Source organism: Manis pentadactyla, chromosome 5 (assembly GCF_030020395.1).
Source record: "Manis pentadactyla isolate mManPen7 chromosome 5, mManPen7.hap1, whole genome shotgun sequence".
Taxonomy (NCBI): domain Eukaryota; kingdom Metazoa; phylum Chordata; class Mammalia; order Pholidota; family Manidae; genus Manis; species Manis pentadactyla.
The window spans coordinates 82,914,468-82,939,215 of record NC_080023.1 but is presented as its reverse complement, the minus strand read 5'-3'; the positions used below and the strand labels follow the sequence as shown (position 1 = coordinate 82,939,215).

At 42.9% G+C, this 24,748-nt stretch overlaps 1 protein-coding gene across 2 annotated transcripts in view; it reads left to right on the top strand.

Annotated features, from left to right (window-relative positions):
- The window catches only part of TSPAN5 (tetraspanin 5), a 160,198-nt gene that overhangs the window by 113,490 nt on the left and 21,960 nt on the right, over positions 1-24,748 (top strand). The window contains exon 3 of one of the 2 annotated variants that reach the window (XR_008997806.1): positions 18,122-18,173. Coding sequence is in view for 1 of the 2 variants with exons in the window: in XM_036914064.2 (XP_036769959.1) it covers positions 18,122-18,172 (51 nt within the window). In the remaining variant the exon portion in view is untranslated. Of the gene's footprint in view, positions 1-18,121; positions 18,174-24,748 lie in introns of those variants that run through there. The other variant, XM_036914064.2, reaches the window with a different exon arrangement.

Genomic DNA, 24,748 nt, shown 5'->3' with positions numbered 1-24,748 from the left:
AGTGAGTGCGTCTGAGGAGAGCAGTGGGTTACTTCTTTTATGTTAGCATTTCTGCTTTCAGCAGACTTATGCATTTGCACCTATTTTTGTATTTTCTTCAAAACATTTTTCAAGTGATAACAGTCATTAACTTCACTGCTGCAGAATGAAGTAAAAGGGGTACTAATGTGGCTGCTGAGAAATAAGAACCTTCACTCAAATCTTTTTAGGGTCATTAAGAAAGAGCAGTTTAACAGTTGGTTTTAGTGTGATTTTTTGCCTAGGATTTGGAGTGTATTTAAATTGATCTGAAATTCTGACATTGAGTGATCAAAAGAAACCCCTCTAATAATACAGGTGTCTAAAGTCTATTCACTTCAGCTGTTTGAAGGTGCAAGATCAAGATTCCTGAAGCCTATCTCTGATCATTTCATAACGTTTTTGTTTCTTTTTAAATATTATGAGCTTTGAAGTAAAAAAGACCTGGCTTTATTTTATGGGCTGGTTATGTAATCTGTCTGGTTCTCACTTTCCTCCTCTATAATGGAGATGATAATACCCACTTCAAAGGAGGCTTGTTATAATTTAGTGAGATCATGTGCATGAGACACTAAGCACAATGATGTCAATAAAACTTAAAAATAAAAAAGGTGAAAAGCAAAAAATGTATAATGTCCTCTCTTGTCCCCACAGTATAAAACCTCAATGTTTTGATGCCTTGCTCTAGACCCTTGACAGTCTGGCCTGAAATGACCTCATAACTGAGTTACTATTTTCCAGCCAGATAGACAGTTTCACTCTTAATTTTCTGTAAAACAAAAGAGTGGCTTCCAAACTTTTTGACCAAGACCCTCAGTAGGAAATACATTTTACATATGAAACAAGTTCATGAGTACTCTATCTTGCCACATGAAATACATTCTATTCTGTTTTCATTGAAGATGAAATGTTAGTTTGACCCATTAAGCTGATAGTAACATGTTTTCAAATCTGCTGGTTGAAAAACATGGATATAACAGTGTTTCCATTTCTTGAAATTATACCCCTCCTTTGAGACTCATACCGCTTCTTGAACTCTTCTCTCATCTTGGCATCTGGCGGCCTTTTCTGAACTTACCATTTTTTCCTCAATGTCATTTATGGCATTTGCCACAAATTGGCTTTTATGTTAATCATGGATTTTAACTTATCTCTGTGACTAGATGGTAGGTGCTGTCAGGGCTTGGTCCCTGTGGTCGTTTATCAGCCTGTACATGTAGCAGGGTGTCCTGCAGACTGAAGCCCTCCCCAGTGTTTATTAAATTGCAAGGCGTCTTGGATGCCTCGCTATCTTTGTGCTGACATTTGAAAACCACAAAATTATAGTTTGTCAACTCTGAGGAGTAGGGAGTTTTTGCTGTGACTTCTCCCTAGACTGGACTTTTTCATCTCTTGGGCTGCCTTGGTTTCTTTGTGTATCTGGAAAAGAATGGTGTCAGGTTGGGATTTGGATTTCTAGATGGAGATTCTTAATTCTGTGTCCTGACATGATTTTGCTGTATCTCAGAGGCTTCATTCAGCTTAGTGGTGTATGAGCAAAGATCAGTAACAGCTCCTCTCTGATTAAGCACAGCCTGGTATCTTTAAACCTTGCACTTTCGCAGCATAGAACAGATAATGATTTTGGCCTATGAGCTGTGCATTTTATAGCATAAGACATTTTTAGATATTTGTGTGTACACTGCTCTGTAGATCCTATATATGAGGTATTTATGTGCAGTATTTTATTGTTAGTGTAGAGCCTTTCATCTACAATGAAAATATTATATAGTCCAGATTAGAGTGGTTCTGTCTTAACTATTCATCCCATCTCACATTTGGAGCCCCATGCTGAGAGCCTGACTAATGGTGAGACTTAGAGAAGTGCAGGACCCATTTTATGTTTACACAAGTTATCTACCCAAAGGTCGACCTCATTTAAAGGAACTGACTTAATTTAGGAAAGTTATTTCTTTCTCTTTTAAATCTAATTTAAGAAGCTTGACTGAAATAGTAATAGAGAGCAGAGAACTGCTTGTGCAGCAATATAAACTAACAAATCTAGACGTAGCAACATCTATCTTGGCAAACATATGGATGAAATATGTATCAGAAATATCTAGGAAATTACATATTAAAAACAAGTTACTTAACATCGAATGAAGCAAGCAATGGAAGATAAAAACCACACTGATAACTGCATAGTAAAATCTAGCCAAAGCTAATGATGCAGATTTTATAATTATTTTCTTTTCAGGAGACTAATGGACCTTTAGGTGTTAAGTTACATCTGTTCATCCATAGACACATTTTTCTCTTTGGAGCATCAAACACTTACAGGGTATTAAGAAGTAGTTTTGTTGAATTTGGTACTCAGAGAATTTGCAGACAAGCTTCCTTATTTAGATTCTTTCCTGTCCAGTATGCCATTTACCAGAGCTAAAATGTGTGTCAAAGGAAGCAGGATTTGTCTTAGAAGAGATTTGGAGAAAATCTTCCTTCAGTATTTAAAGTGCTTGACAAAGTCATATTCTCATGGAAGTCAGTTTCGAGATGAGGGAGTTAAAATCAGGGGGCTAATTTCACATTCCTGGCTGAAAGCCTGTCTGCTAGGATTGACATGGAGCACTAATTAATCACCCAGGGTCTCCTCATTCACTAATCACATTGCATGAAACTTCCCTGCTGGCTGAGGCCCAAGGGCAAATCGTGGGCTCCCAGCCAGCTTATTTTTCATAAGCATTATGCTACCTCTATAAATTAATGGAAACCTAATATATGCTGTCAGCGGTTTACTTTCCCATGGCGACCCTCTCTGGTTAAACAGCTTTAAATGAAATCTTATATTGAGAATGGAAAGACATTTCTTGCAAAAGGAAAAAAAGGCAGATTTAAAATCCTCTTTGTAATCTTTTTTCCCACGGTATATACTATTTCAGTTCTGGTAAAAATCTGCTAGATTAATTGAATAACACACAGATGACCTGATAATTGCTGTTTGTTATCTAAAAAGTGAGCCTATTCAATGCTTAAGAAAGAGACTTTTTCCAGAACATTTTAAATTGAAATAATAGTGTGTTTATTGAGTGTATACTATACATAAAACATATCCACAAAGCGTACCATAATCCATTAAATCTCTTCATGTTAACTCATGAACATCAGTTCTATGCTGATGCTATTATTGCCTGCATTTACAGGTAAGAAAATTGGAAGTCTGTCAACTTGTCTGGGGTCACAGCTAGTGAATGCTGGGGCCTGGATTTGAACCATGATTTGTCATTAAAGGCCATGCTCAGTTGACTGTGTTACTATTCATGATTCATATGGTTCCTTTATACTATCCCTTTTAACTTGAGGAAAATATCAATGATCTTAGTCTTCAAAGACATAATTCCTAGTTCTATATTGATTTTCTATATTCCTCTGAATTAATAAATCATTTTAGAAGCATGTTGATCTCCAGCACATTGTCTTATGTTTTCAAATCATTTTAATATTATGCAGCTTTTGTTCGGAGAACAAAAAGTTATGGGCATTTTTAAACCAGAGGAAATAAATAGGTGTAGTTTATTCACACATGATTCATGCTGTTGTTCATCTTGAGATGCTTCCAAACAGTTCTAGTAGGAAAGGAGATTTCACAGGGCTGCGCATACATGGATAGTTTCCAAGTTAGTGCCTGTTGAGAACCAAGCCTTCTGCCCTGAAGCTGTGAATGGTTTGGCTGCAATTTGTCTTATATGTAAATTAATTTCCAAGAGCCTGTGTAATAAACTCTTATAAAAGACTGATTTGTCAAAACCCATTTTCCCTGTTAAAAATGCCTAACTAGAGAGAGCAGGTTGATATTTAATGGTTTGTACGGGTTGTGTGTTAAGCCAATACTTTTCTTCTTAGTATGCAGCGCTGATGTTCTTGGTGGAAAAGACTCCATTCCATTTCTTCTTTTTATAGTGTCATGAAAAGTTGGAAAGAGGGAAAACTGAGCTGAACATACAGAATAAGTAACTAAATGGTGCCAGCAGGCTGGCCTTTTGTTTTCAGGCAGCCCCCTCCCCAGCCTTTGTGAGTCACTGAGCCAGTAAGGCTGATTACAGATGCCTCAGTGTATAGAGCATTTTACGTGGAGGTTGATTTGTCATCCACAACCCCGGACTAATTGCGTCTAGGCCTTCTTTCACATGATAATCAGCAGATTTGGATCTCCGGGGTGTGCTCCTTGTATCCTGCATTCAGCTCTCAAGATGTTTTAGATTTTGATTGAATATGAAGCATCAGAAAGGTGATGTCAATCCAGTAAAAATATTAAGGGAATTTTCAGCATGAGTGTAGAAATATAAAAAGCTTGAAATGATGGTAGCTGCTGCTATCGTTCTCTCTGTGCCTGTTTGATTTGATCAGAATGATAACTTCAGTGCTAGCTATTAAGAAGGCTACATGGCATTTCTAGAATGTAGCATGTTTCTCTTACGATTTAGCATTTCAAAAGGCCCACTGGGAGACCATTCAGTTACTGTTGTAATATGAACTTGAGGTTCTCAGAGGTGATTTCTTGGATGCCTTTGTTATTAATGTTATCAGGAAGATTTCATTTTAAGGAAACATTCTGAATTCTAACAAGTCAGCCTATTCGAATAGTTTTCTCTAGTGGCTTTGCCTAAATGTTTTGTGTGTGCACGTTTGCTCACATGTGCCTGCACGTACGCTCACATGTGCTGGAGCAGAGTGGGTGCAGACAGGTTAGGCAGCATATATATATATCATTCTATATAATGTCTGAAGAATTGAAGTCAGATTCTCCTGATGTTCTTTAACAATTATTTCTAACTAAGGCACAGTGTTTACCAAAATCTACCTGAAATATATACTTATTTCTTAGGAGTATTTTAAATATTTACAGTTAAATGAGAAGATTGTTAAATGAAAATTATATTTGACAATACAGCAAAGATGTCTGTTTTGGAACACTTTTTGTTTTTTAAAAGTAACCACTTTTTCCCTAGAAAACACATGAATGTCATTATGTTTCCTAGAAAAGAAAGTAGATTTTATTGGCGGAACAAAAAATAAAAATTTAAAACATAGATACCTAGGCACAGAGAATATTTGCACGAGGTTAAAAAAAAGTTACTACAAATAACTATGACATAACATCTCCCCTGCCTTCTCAGCTCTGAGCTGACTTCTAACAGGACAGACCAGGCAACCATGGGCGCTGGAGAACAATCTGATGGGTGGGACCGTCAACCCCTCTTCTGTAAAACAGTAATACTAATGTCAAGAACTATGAAGGGTCTGAGATTTTGCCCTACTGCCAGTTAACAAGTTACCCTGCCACCACATCATGGATGCTGGCATCGACCCCAGATGCCTAGGTCAGAGACATAGGAATTTATTAATTTCATCAATACTAGTAGCCAGTATATTAGTGTTTTTCACATTCTTTCCCCAAGCCCCAAGTTCCATAGGGTGCTGCACAGAGGGCCAGTTGACCCCTGTATATATAGTGAGTTGAGGGGATCCTGAGCTTAGGGAACCCAAAGATTTTGTAATAGGCAGTAAGCTTGCCTGGTCCTTTGTAGGATCACTGTAAGGAAATACTATCTCTGTCTTCCAGGGCTGTCAGCTATATAAATTTCCTTGAAAAGATAGTCTGTAACAAATGACTCACTTGTAATTCCAATCAATCCCTTCCTCATAAGAAGTTCATAAACTCAAGAAAATTATCTCCCAACATTCTGAAAGCAGACCCCATATAATCACAGATTGCATGAACAACTAATGTACACTGGTTTTCAAGGGCTTGTGTATGTGCCAGGTGACATAGCTGGTAGCTATAGCATATATCTGTGTTATTTTAGGAGATTAATAAAATGTAGTATTTTAATTACCTTGAGTATCTATATAACGTATCCTTTCAAACCGTCTTCCCTTCACTTGTGTTGGGTCACCCTGTCCTCTGTAGCGGGAGCAGGTGGGGGTGGTTTCCATTTACACTTGGGGAGACTATCATTCAGTGCCTGGACAGATTCACACAGCTAGTTAACATGCTGGTTGGCACGAAACCTAGGGCTTCCTGACACCCAGTCTGTTAGTCTTTGAAACATATTCCATAACTCTTATCTCCCCTTTGTCTCCTACACAAGGAAAATGACATTACTGGCTATTACAGAGGCGACCCCAGTCCGGTCCTGAATTCCTTTTTGGCCACTGTCATCCCCAGCAGCTAGTCTTAGGTCTTGCTCAGCCATACTGGGGGAGACTGCTGGTGATGCCAGTAGTGTCTGGGGTCAGGGGCTAGTTGGAAATAAGGGAAGTTACTTTCTTTAATTTTCTCTTGTGGCTCTATGTTTTTTCTTCAGCTTAACAGATTGCAAGCAGTCTCTACTGTTTCAGCCCCTTTGCTTAGCAGAGCCAGCCCCCTTTTCAACCTGCCTTAATGTGTGATTACACATGATGGAGTCTCCCTCTGGGGGCTTCAGTGATGACGCCGCTCTTTCCTGGTGTCCTGCTCACCCTCTGTCTGCTGCTTTGTACTCTCTCTCCCTCTGTGCACTTCATCATCAAGTACATGCATTATCCTGTTAAGTCTTCCCGATGACTGTATGTGATGCATGCTACTACCTCTGTATCTTATAGAAGAAGAAATAGAGATCTGAGGGGTTAAATTATGTGTCTGAAGTCACACAATTAGTAAATGGTGGAGCCCAATTTCTAACCTAAGTTTGATTCTGGAACTGCCTTGCTGTCTGGCCCCCTGGCCCTCACATATGTGCTGGAACACTTTGGTCTGAGCGGTAACATGCTGACAACTGAACTCTATGGTTGCTCTTTCTCCTAGAATATTCTCCCCTGCCAGCGTTCCTAACTTCAAAAATGACACCACAGCCTGCCAAGCTGCTTAAGTGAAAACCTGAGGGTTTTCTTAGGTTTCTCTCTCTTCCTCATTTTCCACAAATAATTCACTCATTCATTCCATAGGTATTTAAGACGTGCTGTGAACCACACATCTTTCTGAGGTTGGGGCATACAGAAGGAACTCAAAAGACAAAAATCCCTGCTCCCATGGAGCTTATTTTCATAGAAATTAACATTCCCATTTTATAAATCTAGAAACTGAGGAATAGGGAGGTTAAGCGACTGGCTTTTGGTCATATATTTAGGATTCAAACCCAAGCATTCTGGTTCAAGGCACCACGGTCTTAGCCTTATACCCTCTGCTTCCTGTCTCCAAGTCCCCAAGCATCCCCTCCCCTCCTTGCTCTCCTCTTGCGTCTTCCTTTTGCCACTGCCTCTGCCTTTTTTGGGCCTGGTGTCGTTGCAACCAGGAGTATTGTAATAGCCTTCAGCTCGTCTCTGTATACTGGGTGCTGTGTTGCGACCAGCTCGTCTCACTGCCTGCAGCCCTGCTTCCCTCCCTTCACTTCGTTATCTGTGCCGTGCTGGAGGGATTTCTCTATAAAGTGCAGCCTGATCCTCTCCCTTTTCTGCCAAAGTCCCTGGCTGGCTTCAGGTAGCTGGGTGGAGCTTTGGCCCCCATGACACAAGCAGTGGTAGAGCCCATGCTTACTGACCTTTAGCCCAGGGTTTCTGAAACTTTGCCAGGTTTCACAATTACCTGGAGGGTATTAAGACGGGGCTTGCTGGACCCACCCAGAGTTTTTGATTCGGTGGGTCAGGAGCTGCCTGGGAATTTGCTTTTCTAACAAGTTCCTGGGTGCTGCTGTTGGCATAGGACCTCCACCACCAGTAGCACTACTTGCTGGGGTCCCGGCCTGGCTCAGCTCTCTCTGCTCCAGCCTTGGAAGCCCTTCTGGGCTCCTGAGGGACCTGCTGTTTCCAGCTTTGATCCTTCTGCATGAGCTACGTCCTCTGCAGGAGATGGTCTTCTGCAGTCCTTCCCTTTAAAACACAGTTCAAGTGTCACTTCCTGGGAAGCTTCCTCTGACCCCACAGTGATCCCCAAGACGCACCTCTGGGTTTCAATGGCAGCACATCTTGGAGAAGGCTCCGTTCCCTGTGCCTGAGTTGTAGTTTTACTTCTTTGTTTCCCACCCGCTTCCTCTCAACAATTAGTCCTTTTAAGAAAAGAGATCATTGGTTACATATTTCCCCTTTCTGTCCCTGGCACCTAGCACAGTACCCAGTATACAGTGGAGATTCTTAATGAACTACACAATCCTATTTGTGCTTTGAAAAAGAGTAATTCTGTCTTAATTTCTATTTACATTAACCTTTACATCTTGCCTAAGATTTTTCTTAAAAAAAATATGTTTCAACACAAAAACAGTACACATCTGAGAGTATTAACTGTTCAAAGCAGCCATTAGCTGGAGCTGCGCTGCTTGGCTGTTTAATGCAGACAGCAGGAGCTTATTCCCACAAAGGCTGATGGATGTCTGTAGATAACTTGCTTCTCTTGCCTGTGGCTTGAAATACTTGAGTTATGTGTCAGTCCTCCTTACCTTCAGAACATCTCTCTGGTCTGTTCTTGGCCTTGCTTTTATCTAATCAGAGTTACGGGTGGAATAGCTGAGGCAGTGTAAGCCTGGCTTTTTCTCAGACAAACATTGGTGGGCTGTGACCTTGCAGCCTCCATCTTTCCATCCAAGATTGCATAGCTTTATCCCTCACATTCCTTTCTCTGTGCCTGCGTCACTTGCATGATTTCCAAGAACATGGGTTTTATAGCCTGCCTGGCCTTCCCCTCTTCTTTCCTTTACCAGCTCAGAATATGAGTTCTTGCCAAAATGTTAAGCTCCATGCTTAAACAAAGGAATTTCCAAACAAGATTGTCCCTGGACTGTAGACATTTCTTCAAGAGGCACTCTGGCCTCCTCCTGGTGTAGTCCAACTTCAGAGGCAAAGAGTTCTCTATCCTCTCTGGGAAAACAGGAGAGAGAATGGGTCCACGATGCTTGGGAGCCACTGGAGCAGCTCCTCTCCTGTGCCACCTCACCTCTTTCCCTGGCTCTGCATGTGGCTTCGCTTTGGGAGCCTTTTCTTGGGTTCTAGCTGGATCATTGTGCTTTCAGAATTCAACAGGCAGGCAGAGGGCAGCTCTTTTCTTCAGGTAGAAGTGTAGCTGAATTATTTATACTCACAGCAGATAACAAGCTTACCCAGTAAATCAGGACCACTAGAGTTTCTACTTAGTTTTTTAAATAGGAACAATGCCTTCTGCCAGATCAAAGAATCTCTAAAGCACCATCCATGCTCATGTCTGTTCTACATGCTTTATTGCTAATGTGAGCTTGGTACAGAATGAGGCATGGAGGAAATGAATCTGGTCTCTTATTTATGTTGTAGGACCCTCTTGATTGCAGGCAACAGAAAGCCCCTGAAGTAACTTGAGCTATGATGGGAGGGGGCAACATATGATAGAGACCTTGGGGCATTGTAGGGAACCCAGAATTGGGAAGTGCAGTGGAGGGAGGTCAGGAATGGAAGCTACCCTTTGTCTCTCTCTCCTGCTTTCTACACCTGCATGTTCTCTCATGCACCCTGGTCTGTTCTAGCAGAATGGAGGCTAAGGCTGACAAAAAGCACCATGCCCAATATCTGATTCCTGGGGAAGAGAGACTGTGTCAGCTGAGTATTTAGTGGAATGGCTCTTCTTGAGTCACATGTCCCTTGGTCAACTCATCAGTCTAGAGAGGAGGGTAGGGTGGGTGTGGAGCCTCCTTCACAAACAGGCTGCAGGGTCCACCTTTGAGGGTCAGGACAAGTTTTCAAAAAAGGGGGTATAGATTGAAAAGCTACTCCAATCAATTTTGATTATGATTTGTATCCCACGTTCTTCCAAAAGTATTGTATTTAAAAAAATGGGTATAATGAGACCAGAACTCATTTATAAAGAATATGATGCAAGACAGGGAAAGATGTCAGGGGCAGAGATGGTGCTTCAAGAAGATGGGAAGAACCTTATTTTAATGTGGGATTTCAAAATAAGTAGATTTTTGCAATCTGGGGCCAATCACACCCAGGATTCCTGAACCAGATTGCTAAAATAAGAAATAGGAAAGATACAAAATTAAATATGATCTCTGTATCCTGACTACAGTTGTACATTCTTTCAAATGTACAGAAATACTTTCCTCCCCTATTCCTGGAAGGATCCTCAAGCTGGTATCAGGGGAGGCAGATGATGAATTAGAGGGGAGGTGCTGCTGTGCCCTTAAACGGGCACATGCTCCCTGGTTAAGAGGCTCCATGGCTGCCCTGTCTGAGCACAGGGCACATCACTTCACCCCAGTCCCTGGTGTGTGTGTGTGTGTGTGTGTGTGAATGCCATAAGGGTACATCCACCTAGTGGTGCAGACGTTCAGAAGAGGGAGGCCTCTGAGCACTGTGAACAGGATGTTTTGTCCTGCTCGGGAGAGGCAGGGCTTGAAGCAGGGTTTCATACTGACCCATTGTAGGTCTGGGGAGAGGCCACAGGCTGCGAAATGCTTGGGGGCAGGGAGGGGCGAGTTATGCAGGGCTGAGTAGTGACTACCGTGGCCTGGCATGCTCCTTGAACCTCAGCCTTTCCTTGTATTATCACATGAGTGGACGGCTGTTTGGTGCATTTTCTTAGCGGCCCATATCATCTCCATTTGATAAATGAGGACCACGGGGTTCTAGGAAGTTGGAAACTCTCCAGTGATGCTTTTTCTCTCTGAGGAGAACTATAGCCCTTCTGAGCCCGGCCCAGCCTAGCCTGGCTCCGTTACCCGCGGCCTGGGCGCCGGGGCTCGGCAGCTGTTCCTCCAGCGCGCGCACGCCTTTGCCTTTGGGCCTGCGCCAGGCTGCTCCCTAACCCGGGACACTGTTCCCCCAGTATCTGCCAGCCAACTCCTCCATCTCCGCGGTTTTGCTTTCATGTGACTTTGTTAATGGAGACCTGCCTTGGCCGCTCTGTCACTGCTGCAGCGGCTTTCTCTACCTTGTGCTGCCTTTCGGTCTTCTTGCACTGCTCTCCGTTCCCACAGTGCTTCTGACCTTCTAAAATCCCATGCTCCCATCTCATTTCTATTTCATTTTATTGCCTTTCCCTCCACACACCCTAACTAGGATCTTAGCCCCATAATAGCAGAAACAGTCTGCTACATTTCCCATTTTATCCAAAGTCCCTGGAGAAATGCCTGGCACATAGTAGATGCTCAGTAAATATGTGTTGGGTGAATGAAGAGCCTTCCCTGGGGTCTGCGAACCACAGAGCACTGGAGCCTGGGGTCTGCAGGCTGCTTGTGTTCAGGCCACATGGAGGCGGCTTAATCTCTCATGAAGGGCAAAGTAAAGTGAGAGAGGTGGACCTGCCTCAAATGGGGAATGTCCTGTTTATGAGCTGGAGCTTTATCTGTCACGCCATCTTCTTGTGAGGATTCCAGACAGTGTGAGTGTACAAACTGGGACATGGGGACCCAGTGGCAAAATTGGGATTGACTTTCTGTGTATTGAATTTTCCACCAGCCCAGGCTTACTGCTTTGACATGGCAAGAATTATGCCCAAAGGCTTTTATTCCTGAAACCAGCCCCACTCTGTAAAGACAATGTGTATGTTGTTAACATAAGTCTTCAGCATGCTCGTGTGGACCGCGGCACCTCACCCACCCTGCCAGAGCAGGAGTGCTGGTCACGCTCAAGTGTCAGAAAATATCTGATAGAAAGTACGTTTGCAGTTTCAGGAAGATACGTCTTTCCTAATGGCACTCTCTCTTTCCTGTCTTCTGTGCCAAATGTTTTCAACAAATCTCTCCTGTTTATTCAGGCAGTGCTTAACAGTTTTTAAAATAACTTCATCAGAATGATGAAGGAACAACAATTCCTTCCATTGTTATTTATGATAATATTATTGAGGCTCCAGTTGAGGTGAGCAGATTGACCAGATTTTTATTGTCCCCTGTCCTGTTTACCTTGCCACATTGTTATTTTGAGTCTCATTGCAGAATGCTGGGTACATGCCTTTGATGTAATTGTTATTTTTTAAGCAGAGGATTGAAAATGTCCATTTAAGAGGTAGCTGTGAACTTTAATGTAGACCCATATATAACTGCCTCCTTTTATGAATAGAAGTAGCAGGGGGTGGTAGACAGGTATGTAGAGTTTAAACAACTTATTTTTCAAAAATACACAAGCTGAAATTTGCTTCAGAGAGAATTCACATAGCTGCCAAAATGCCCATAAAATAAAGCTGTCCTTCAGAAATGCCACTAGATCTCAAGCCAGTTACACAGTTGGCACCCCAGAGTTCCTTCTGTTGGAGAGAACATAAGATGGAGTTTGAAGAGCAACTGTCTCCATGTAGAAGATGCCAGAAACACAGACATTGTTCTTAACGTCTCTTTCTCTCTCTCCTTCACCCTTGTGCACTATGTCCCCCATCACCATATCCAGTCACCATTGGAAATGTCAGTTTTACTTCTAAGTAGCCTCAATTTCATCTATTTCATCACATTTCTGTCCATGACACAATCAGATCTTGTCTGCATGACCAAAGCTGCCTCCTTCTAATCCCTATGTGTCCACTCTGGACTCTCTCTAATTTTTCCTGCAGCATAGGACATTGTTTTTCCAAAGACCAAATCTGATAAAGGCCCATCTCCTCACTGCACCCCAGCCCACTACACCAGATTGTCCTTAAATGGCTTCCCATTGCTCTTAGGGTAATGGCAGAATTCCATAATGTGGCTTGCAGGGCCCTGCAGGGGCTGGTCCATGCCTGCCCCTCTAATTGCAAACCTGCCATACCTGACCCTCGCCCCATCCTTTGTGCATCAGCCAAACCAATCACCTTTTTACTTGCTCTGTTTCTCTGACCACAGGGCCTTTGCACATTCTCCTCCTCTGCCTAAAACAGTGTTCCTTCTTTCCTTTGCCAGTTAATGTCTTTTCATCTTTCAAACCCCAGGTCATTCAGCCCTTATTTGGAGAAGCCTTCCTAGCCTGCTGTCCAGGTCAAATCCTGTCTTACAGTCTGTATCAGCCTTATTTTTTTTTCCTTTATAGCTCCATCTAAAGGCAGTTTTGTCTTTTTTGCTTTATTTGATTAAAATCACTCTCTTTTACTGGACTGTAAGCTAACTGGATCAGAAACTGTTGCTGTTCTCTTATTTTCATTTATCACAAGAGAAAAGTAGTGCCTAGTACAAGTACGAACTCAAGATTGTTTGAAGATTGCAGATGCATGGATGAATGGAAAGAATTCTTTTCTGTGTCAGCTAGAATGGAGCACTCATCCATTTCAAAGACATTGAAGGCTCACTGAGGATGAAAACAGTAGGTAAAGGGACAGGTCTACCTTTCCTAGGTCTCAGAGAAAAGTGGGCAGATGTGCCCCATGTGGCAGAAGCACATAAGCACTTCCTAGTGTCCAGCCACACGGGGATGTCCTCGGGCTGTTTTCCTCTCCAGCTTCTCCTGAGGGTCAGCTCTGCTGGCTCTGGTTTTGCTAAGCCTGGCAGGCTCCCATCTATATGCCCCTGTTTCCACCTAGTGCCAGTCTCACTTCCAGTGAGGAAAACATACCTTTCTTTGCCTTGAACACCAGGAAATCAAAGGAACATTTTGAGCCCTGGGACAAGAGGTTCAGTATAATTCTCCATCCCTTATTTGGCTGGATGAACATTTTATGTACATTAGGAAAGTATTAAAATGGTTTGAGCTTGGGCTGAGGGGTCAGATATCCGGAACCAGCCAGCTTAGGCACCTGTGGGCTCTTGGGAGACTTAGGGTTTCTAGCAAGTTTCCTTATCTGTGAGAGGGGAAACACAGGGCCTACTGTGTGGGACAATGTAGGCCAGTTTGTCCATTAGTAATACAGGGTGAGCTGCATATATAATTAAGTGTTCCCATGACTGTATTTAAAAAAGTAAAATGAAACAAGTGAATTAAATTTTAATAATGTATCTTATTTAACCCAGTATATCCAAAGTATTATCATTTCAGCATGCAACCAATAATAAAACAACTATTAATGGAATATCTTAGATTTTTATTCAGGGTAGGTCTTGAGAATCCAGTGCGCATGTAGCACTTGCTAGCACATCTCAGGCTGAACTAGCCACATTTCATATGCTCAGCAGCTTGTGGCTGCCATATTGGGCAGTGCTGGTTCAGCTCATTCATGTAAAACTCAGTACCCAGTTCATACTTAGCATTCAACAAATATTGGCAAAATTGTTATTTATTTTAAAACATCAAAAGCTGGGTGGGACAAACATTGGTACTAGCTGTTTGCATATACAGCCATGTGGGACGATGCCTCAGGTCTGTTTTTATTTGTTTCAAAGGAATAAAGGGTTGACTTCAGTGTTCTTGGCCATTGCTGCAAGCTGGCCTCTGGGTCTCAGAATGAGGCCGGTCTGGTGGTTTATGTTCTCTCTTCGTGGGGATGTGGGGAAGGGGACACGCCGTGCACCTCGAGTGCTGCGTGATGTCTCTGTTTTTTTTTTTTTGCTCTTCTCTGTTTAATTATTCAAAGCTGGGACGACTTGACTTTAAAATAAAACACATGGGCTGAGAGTAACTGGGAGGATATTTGCTAGTGATGTAGCCCAGAAGGTATGTGTGCGTGGAGGCCCTGGCCCTGTACCACTTGCTTGCTTAGGTATTGAGTGTGTTCCTTGACTTCAAATCCAGTGTTCTTTCTCCAAATTCTTAAAACTTGTTTGGAAAGTCACAGTTTAAACAGGAAACATTGGAGCAAGATTCTAAAGGAAATTGTGAGTCTTCTTTAAATTCTGTTTTTTTTCTTTCTCCTCTTAGTGGAGAACCATTGGTTTCCAGCATGTTTATATGATCTGTGAGAGAAAAAGAGTTTTCAAAGTCTTCCCAGAAGGGAGGAGAACTCTATGAGGAGGAGAAAGTTGAACCATCATTGACTTTACCTGCTCTGCTTCACGCCACTGCTGACACCAGCGTGGGGAATTGCTGTTCTGCAACAGTTCTTTCGTGGGGGAGAGATTTCCATCTTTTTACCTCTTCAACACTTGCTGGAAGAGCTGTGCTGTCCCTGTCATATCGCATATACTTCTAACCTAATGCCTCAACTTTCTGTCCCATGAGGGAGAACGGGACTTTATCAGGACTGGTAAGGACACGTGCTGTGATGGTGGACTCCCTCGGGTTCAAACCTCCTCTCCTTCACTCAGAAGCTGGATGCCTCTGAGTAAATTAAGCTGTGTAAGCCTCATTTTTTTCTTTCTTAAAATGGGGTTAATAATGGTGCCTATTTCAGAATTAAATTTTTGTGATGCTTGAGAGAGGCACTGCATACAGATCACTAGGCACAGCGCCTAGCAGGTGACAATGAGAAATGAGCATTGGTGATTGGGCAGGGCCTTCCCTGGCTGCCAGGGCTGCTGCCGCAACATCCCCCCACTGCTGTGGGGACACTGGGGCTAAACACTGCCTTGGGAAGATGAGCAAGCATCTGTCCATGAGAGGTATTAGCATTAGAAATCAGGTGTTTCTCTGGGATGAGTTTGATGTCAATATGTGTGAAGTCAAGTGCTCTGATTTCTCTGTCGGATGGAATCCTGTGTACACACTTATCATTTGTTACCCTGTTGTGCCCAGGACCTATGAACAGGGAAGTAACATACTGAATTACTTTTATTTTTTAGCAAGGACCTGTGAGTTGTTTGGGGGATTGGCTCATTTGTTGGTTTGACTGGGAAACAGAGAAATAGACCTCTGACCTGGGTGGTAGAGTTGCTGACCACCGTTTTCTGCTGCGATCTTGAAGACAAGATATCTTTCTAAACATTTTAAAAACCTGTAAGAGGAAAAGTAGGGAAAAAGGGGTCTCCGGTGTTTGCCAAATCAATCACTTACTGACACTTTTCTGTGTCAGGGCTCCGAATGCTCTGTGTACAATATTTCTAGTGTCAGATAACTGTGGGAGATTTGGGAAGTTCTGCTTTTCAAAACATCACCCCATTTTCAGGGCAGTCAATCATCTGTGTTTTCTCAGTCCCCCTTTTCCCTCTACTCCTGCTGTTTTCCCAGCCCCTTTGGGATTTATTAGCTGATGCCTATAAAGCGTGCACAACTCCCCCTGCAAACAGTGGAAAACCTCACCAGGTGGACAGGTCTCAGATTTCCCTGAAACTGAAAGATAAACCACCTCATTCTGCTTTCCCTGCACACTCCTCTCACTGGGCAGCTTTCCTGACATTTCACTTAATCAAGATGTTAGTAAAATAAACAGTGTGCACTGCTGCCATCAGACTGAAACTGCTCATCAACCTGCCCACTCTCTTTTCAGTGTTTGGAAAGGAAAGTCAGGGTTACTATTGATAATAAAGATGAGGAATAAGACGTGTCTTTCCTCATGGCTAGTTACACCCAGGCCTGATCACTGAGCTCTTCACAGGCAGACAGCCTGCACAATGGTCATCAGACCTGTGACACCCTGATTATAAGACACATGTGCAATCAAGGACAGAAAACATTATGAAAGAATCCCAATTTCAGAGATGTTAAAATGTGGGAAGGAAATGCATATGTGTGAGCAGATGGAATACAGTGAAAACTAACTGAGAAGGGGCGTCCGTCCCTCTGGTCCCCAGCTGCTCCCCCAAACTCAGTGCAGCCATTGGGAGCACTGTGAGGTACGAAGTTCATTATGAGAGGCTCCTTTGTGCTGGGTTCTTTAACTCAAACTCATGTTCTTTGTGTGCCCTGTGAAGCTCTAGCACTCCCTGAGTTGAGAGCAAGCCAAGTTGTGGAAGCCTGTTCAACTCCTAGAGGAGTATTTAGGTTTTTCTGAAAAAAGAAGCCTCAGGAACTTCCTTTAGGTCTCTTTGGACTTGGTAAGATTCAGGTTTTGGAAGGATTGACAAAGAGCTTGTTGACACACTGGGGCTTCCACGGGCCCTCCCTGAGCTGGCCTGTTTCTCAGTTCATTCCCCTGGTTACCCGTTTTCTAGTGAACTCTGGGCTTATGGGGGCACGGACTGTTTCCTCTCCTGTCCTAAAGGCAGCATTAAATACTATTGATGTCACTGATTTTACCAAGCTCCTACCTTACTATTAGTCTTCATAATCTGAATATACTGCATGATGATTTGATAGACACTGTGAAGGGGTTCCCCACCCTCAAGTTATCAACACATCTATCACCTCACATAACTACCTTTTTTTGGTGAGAACATTTAAATTCTCTCTTAAGCAAATTTCACAGCATTACCAGCTATAGTCACTGTGTTAAACAGCTGACCCTTGGACAATATGGGGGTTAAGGAATCCTGATCCCCCCACAGGCAGTCAAAAAATCTGTGTAAAACTTTTGACTCCCCACAAACTTACTAATAGCCTACTGTTGATCAGAAGCCATACTGATAATCTGAACAGTTGATTAGAACATACTTTTTTTATGTTACATGTATTGTAGATAGTAGTCTTACAATAAAGTAAGCTAGAAAAAAGAAAATGTCTTTCCATGTTTTTACAAATCTCCAAAAATTTTTCCCGTATATTTGTTCACATGTAAGTGGACCCACTCACTTCAAACTTGTGATGTTCAAGGGCCGACTGTCATTAGATCTTCAGGCCTCAGTCATCTTATGGTTGAAAGGTTGTACTCTTTTAAAACCACCCTCTCCCTATTTGCTCCACCCTTCCAACCCCAACAACCACTTTTCTACTCTCTGTTTGTTTGAGTTCTACTTACTTAATTATTAAGGTTGACATGTAAGTGGTGTGATACGTGTGGTGTTTATCTTCTCTGTCTGGCTTATTTCCCTTAGCATCATCCCTCCAGGTTCATCCATGTTGCAAATGACCAGATTTCCTTCTTTTCTAAGATTGAATAATATTCCACAGTGGTGTGTGTGTGTGTGTATGTGTGTGTATATATATATGTATATGTGTGTGTGTGTGTGTGTGTGTGTGTGTGTGTGTGTATATATATATATACCATGTTTTCTTTACCCCACCTTGTAATAATTTTAATCCAGGTTATTGTAGTATTTCTTTTCCTGTTAGAGATTGTTACTCAGATTTTAGAGAAAAGTATTTTTATCAGCCAGGTAAAAGTGACAAAAGAATTGATTGAAAACTTTTCTATTTGTATTTGTGTCAGTAGAAATGAGGCGTTTACCCTTACACTTACACTGCTTTTCCTTTCTTTCAGTTTTTGGGAATCGCATTTCTTGGAATTGGACTGTGGGCATGGAATGAAAAAGTGAGTTGAATCTCATGAAAATGCACACAATTTCATTGTTAGAACCTACATGTTGTATGTTGTTTCCTTTTATAACTGTAGAGTACAAAGAAACGTGGTTCTTTAACAAAAGAAAGCATTTCTTGGAACATAGTCATGTTTCAAAAACTCTTTAGATGTGAGGCCTAAATTGGTCACTATATCAAAGTAATTACAAAAGTAACAATACATGTGCTCAACAGAGAATGTGTATTGGAATTTTATCAGTTAGCCAGAGATACATGTTCCCATGGAACATTGCCTCACTCTGACCTAAGAATTCAGTAATGCTTATAAATATCACTGTACTACTTGTAGCCTTTTTTCTCTTTTATTTATTGTTAACCCTTTGGAAGCTTACTCAAGCCATAAAGATTATTTTTTTAGTGTGAATGTTACTTGATGAGCTGTTAGCATGTTTCTCGAAGGAAGCTGGGTATGGTTCATGTCTGAATAACAGATAAACTTAACATTGATATTAAAGAATGTGAGTACTTGTCTGCTGATTCCAAGTATTTAGGAATATCCAAAATTTATGATCAAATACAGTATAGTGAAAGGAAAAAATCTAGAACTGTGAAGTAGCACACTGTAGGTCACGGTGACCCTGCAGTGTTCTGGGTGGCTGCTCTCTAGGCCACACGCTCACACCCCACCACCCTGTGTCCACCGCCCCACTTTACTTCCCATCCACACCTTTTAATGTTTTCTCTATAACATCCCTACTGAGGTTAAGCCCTGGAATTTAAAAATGAATACATACTCCTTTTTTCTTCCTTCTTTGGAAATGAAATTGTTGGCAGGATTTTATCTATCCTGGTATTTGGCTCCATAGTAAAGGTTTGTTATCTCCCACCTTGTAAGAGTGAAGGGAGAGTATATGGATTGGGTCAAATTTGGAAACTAAGAAGTTAGCTTAAATTTTCCCAGAAGACCATTCTCTTATCTCTTTGGTATTTCATCCTTTGAGTTTGGCCACAGCCTGAAGCCAGGCATTTCTTTGAAGTGTGATTATGTATTAAGAAAGGCAAGAAAAATTAAGGCCAGCAAACAAAAGCCCCTCAGATGCTAGTGGGAATTTCCACAACTAAAACGATATTCAGATAGATGGCATCAAGTAAAAATAAACCCTGAATTTGGAAATTGAACCACCCTCAGTTTATTTACAAAATGCTTCTACAGAATGTAGAATGTTACAGAAAATGAACCACCTTCCAGCAACATTACGAGGTAGGGTGGTGATTATATATGAAGGGAGACAAATTAAGTTCTCAAAACAGAGATGATTTTATCTCAAGAAACTTTCTGTTGAATACTGGTCTTCTTTTGAATTATGATTAGTTTCTGCCTCAATCCCCTTATAAATTTAGAGATTCGTATTGGTGGAATCTCACAAATTCCACATTTAGAAGCCCATTGGTAGGTTCAGTGCCAGATAACACAGCTTTTTATAACTGTCCTTTAATCTGAGTGCATTTCTATATGCTTTGCAAACATGCTGGAAGGCATTAAATGAACTAATTGTCTATTCTAACAGTAAGCAGACCATTGGTCATCTTGAAGATACTTTTTTCTCTTTGTGAAATATAATTCTCTTTTTGTTTCATCAGTTGCTTCAAATGTCTCTTCTCTGATAAAAATCATAAGATTTCTTAAAGTGGGAGTGTCACACAAATATCAGAGCAAGGGAGTGATATGGTCTCTCAGGATGAAATAGCAAGTTTCGGCTGTCAGGGCCACTCTCGGTAAATGGAGTTTCTCTGGAGAGCTGAAGTAACTCAGCTCCTGTGTAGCTGAATCTGTGAGCTGGGGCCAGGTGCAGGTAGCAGAGGGAAAAGGACATGCAGCACCTCTATTTGCTGCACATGGCCATGGGTCTGAGCCCTGCATGTGAGACCCAGTGCTCACATTGCCCCTGTGGAGCTGACATCTAGCGGGGGCTCTGACAGTAAGCGGTTAACTATCAAGATGCATGTGTTTAGGTCCTGGTGAGTGCTGTGGAGAAATATAGGGTGTAGGGTAAGTGCTAGAGTGGTGGGGGAAGGGGTCTTTTTTAGGCAGAGTCGTTGGGAATGGCCCCCACCTTAGGGGGTGGCATTGGAGCAGAGACCTGGATGAGGTAAGAGGGATCTGCAGAGCGCTTAGAGAACAGCATTCCAGGCAGAGGGAATTGAGAGTGTGGTGGCTCTGAGTCGGGGGCTTGGTGATTCCGAGGAACAGGAAGAAAACCAGTAGGACTAGAAGGGAGAGAGCAAAGGAGGAAGAAGAAGGAGATGTGGCAAGAGAGGCAGGCAGAGACAGAGCAGGCCGGGTTCTGTAGGAGTCTGGAGAAGAGGAAGTCACCAGGGCATTTTGATAAGGGAGTGTCCTGATCTGGCTTTGGCTTTAAGACCACTCTTGTTGCTGTGTGGAAAAAAGTACATAGCTTTGGGGCTGAACAGGCCTGAGTTCAAATACTGGCTCCTCCACATATCATCTGGGTGACTTCGGGCGACTTGTTACCTTCTCTGAGATGCCCTTCCCTCTTCTGTGCACTGGGAACACTGTCACTGCCTAGAACTATAAGGATTGCATGAGATGGCCCCCAAGACAGCGCCTGGTGTAGTTAGTGTTTCCTGGAGACGTGTTTCCCTCTCCTGGATGCATGACTATAGTATGTCCACTTCTGCATGGGGGTAAGGATAAAATGGTGGCTTTGGGAGCTGCTTCAAATTTTAGGCGAGTTCTAGGATCTGATCCAAGGGCCAGAGAGTTGGTCTCTGAAGGAGGGTGTGGCGTGCGGTGATCTCCTTGGTAACTGTGAAGGCCATTCTGTTGAAGCACTTTGGATTAACTTCTAAGCAGGCCCAGGCCCATGGTGGGTTAATGTTCTAGGGTGAACCACAGCTGGCCAGGGCTGGTGAGCAGCATGTGCCGGCCGGGCCAGTAAGCACAGCCCATGGATTGGAAAACTCCCCCAGGGGAGATGTGTGACATTAACTTGAAAGGAGACCGAGGGTAGATCCTTGAACTCGGTCACAGCTGGAAGGACCAGATTTCTATTAGAAAGACCAGATTTCCTTATTAGATGGGTTTTACACATTTGTATATGGAGTACAGAAACCATGGAGGCAAAAATTATTACCCACGACACTTAATTAAAACTAGGCTGAGTTTTAAACCTAGGGCTCATATTACAGTTGAATAATAGACATAATAACTAAATAATTCATTTTGTCTAATTTCCAAATCGACTGTGAAGATGCATAGGATGGCTGTGTCTCCAGAAGACACTGGTTTATGAGCAGTTTTTTAGAAATCATAGATCTGCTGTTTTAGAAGGAACATTAACAATTATGTAGCATGAATCAGCTCTATAACAGGCCTGACAACATCCAGCCATCCTCAACTCATTCATTCAAGTAACAGTTACTGAGCACATACAATGGGACGGGGCTTGTACTGGACTCCGGGGATGTAATTCCTCAGGGAATTTACAATCCAGGAATGGTGCGCATATGCGTAAAATGTGTACATATATACATAGAATAATACACTGCAATAAATGCTAATTTGGAGTGTATGTAAGTCTAACCATTTGCACAGCAAAGTACTCATACTTCTGTCTCTGTGAGTTACTCTTACTGCTGGAAAGACCTTCCTTCTACCCAAGTAGAATCACTGTCCTACTGGTTTTTACTCCTTGATTGTGGATCTACCCTCCTGGATCCCACAGAGTAAGCCCTTCTACGTGTTGGCCTTCTATGTATTCAGGGTGGAGGCCTGGTTCCTTCTGAGTTTCCTGGCTAAACATCTACTTCTCTTTGGGTGAAGCCTTTTCACCATGCTGGTCTTGCTTCCCTGACCTCCCTCTAGTGTGTCCTCTGTACCGGTGAGAGAGTGCTCGAGGGGCCATAGAGGGTATGGCTGGATTATATCCCTTCTCCCCTCCTCTGCTATCAGTGCAGTTTTGAGATCACACTGTTGATCACTAAGAGTCCTAAGGTGGTCTCAGATCCAACTAGGTTTACCCTGTCCACCTCACGTCTGGCTGATTTTCAGAGTCAAATGAGAGATTCCACATTTACCCAGCTGTTGTCCAATGCACCCGCCTTCCACTCAGCTTGGTTTTAGCTGTACATTTCAATCAACCTCCTCCCTCAGTTTCATTTCTCACTCATACCTGCCTTTAGCTCCTTGCCCCAGCACTGCCTGGGGAAATTCTGATTCGGTAGGTCTAGGGTAGACACTGGGACAGTCTGTTTTCGCAAGCCTCCTAGATTGTTCTTGTTGCATTTGAGTTCAGTCATCCCTGATAAAAGCCATTGATATGTCTAACAGGCCAAGGAAAGAGCCTGGTGACATATCACTAGAAATTGCCTTTGGGGTTAACACTCGCTCACTTATGTGTGCCCTTGGGTGTCATCAGTCAGGCAGCACCTAATCCATCTACTTGTCCTTACATCAGACTGGTTTTCTGCAGTTTGTCTTTGTAGATAGACTATATGCTTTGCTTTATGTCTGATTAACCAGCCCAGGGACTTAGTTTAACTTGGTACTTTCTTACTGAACCCATACTGTGTTCTGGGACACATCATTTGCTTATCCAGGTACTCAGAAACCCGTATCAGCACAGCAAGGACTAAGGCATGGTTTATCATTCCTCCCTTCTGGAAAGACTTTTCTCACTTGGCTTCCGAGATATCACAGTCTCCCAGTTTCCTGCCTCACAGGCAATGCCTTGTCAGACTCTTTTGCTAATTCCAGCATACTCCTCTGACCTCTGAATGGTGGGGTGCCTCAGGCTTGGCCCTCACACCTCTTCTCTGTCTTCACTCATGCTCTAGGAGGGCTCATCCAGGCTTGAGGCTTCGAATGCTGTCGGTCACCGATGACTAGTTTAGACCTTTGTTCCTGAGCTCACCTGAGCTCCAGACTCAGTGGCCTACCCACCTTCTCCACTTCTGAAACTTAACAATCCAAAACAACATACCCGATTCCCCGCCTCAAGCCCCCTTTCCCCAGTTGCAATAAACAACTCTGTCCTCTGGTTTGCTTGGGTACTCTTGACACCGTTCTTTCTTTTCTTCTTATACCACATTCAGTCTATCAGCAAATGCCATAAGCTGTGCCTTGAAACTGTATTGAGGACCTGATTTCTTCTCAGCACCTCCACGGTTACCCCTGGCAGCACAGGGGTCTAAGCTGCCAGCACCCCTTGCCTGCTCTAGTGCAAAGCCCTCAGCGGTTTCCCCGCCTCTGCTCTTGCACCCCAACTCCCACCTAGGTCTATCTCCGTGCAGCAGCCAGAGTGATCCTTCTAAAATATAAGACATATCTTGTCACTTCTCTGCTCCAAGTTTTCTAGTGAGCTTACCATCTCACTGAAAGTTGTATATGGTGCCCTGTTACTTCTGGGACCTTATTTCCCACACTATGTCATCCCTAGCCCCCACTCATCACCTTGCTATGCCTCCAAATCTCAAACATAATTCCCTACCCCAGGGCCTTTGCACTTGCTCTCCTACCTGATAGGCTGACCCCCCAAGATGCACACTGGCACTTTACTTCCTGATGTCTGTTTAAGTGTCAGCTTTATACACAGGCCTTCTTGGCCTGTCCAAAGTAGCCATTCTCTCTCCACCCACAGCGCTTTCTTCCCATTATGCTATGCTTTTCCCTTGTGTGTTTCCATAGAATTTACCACTTATGTGCTGACAAGTTTATTGCTATCCCTCCCCACTAAAAAGTAAGCTCTGTGAGGGCAGGCACTTTTGTTTACAGCTACATTTCAGTACCTGGCACATAGTAGGTGTTAGACAAATATTGTTTGTGAAAGAATGAATGAGCAAATGAATGATGAAAGTGTTCTTTTAAACCCTTGCTATTTTGTGGCCTTTATGGTTCAGTTATAGAAGTTTCTGGACGCCTCAGGTCTCTAGTTAGCATACTGGATTAACAGTTTGTACAGCTTCCAAGGTAGAATTTGGAAAATTACATGTGGTTTCTGATGTTTGATTTGATAGTGGTATAATGTTAGAAACAACAAATGCATCAATTCTGGATGGCAGGAAAGAAAGTAACCATTTATTTCCACCATAAAAATGGCAATCTCTATATGATTGTCTCATTTTGTGGAAAATTAGGGTACCTTTCCTTTTCCATTAAGCCCGGTGTTTACACTTGTTACTTAGTCTTTGGGTGGAGGAGACGCAGAGTGATGATCACTAACAGTCTCGATGAGGGTGCTGCCAGCAGGAGCTTTGGACGGAGAGGGGGAGACTCAGCTTTTCAGGGGAGGAGAGTGCCCTCATTGGTGTTCAGTGTGAGTGTGAGGTTCTCCTCCAGCCCCCTAATGCATGAACGTGCAAACGGTCTGGCTCATCCGGCCTGAAAACCCCTTGAGCCTGTCTTCTTGCCCATTTATGCTCTGTTCCAACACTGTCCCTCCTACACCGTGGATGCCCTGAAGATGTTTGTGACTAAGTGAATGAGAATATGCAGAAGAGCTTGATGCATTGTAAAAGACTACACAGGAAAAAGTAGCTGCTTACAAAGGGCTTTCATTTTCACTTCTGT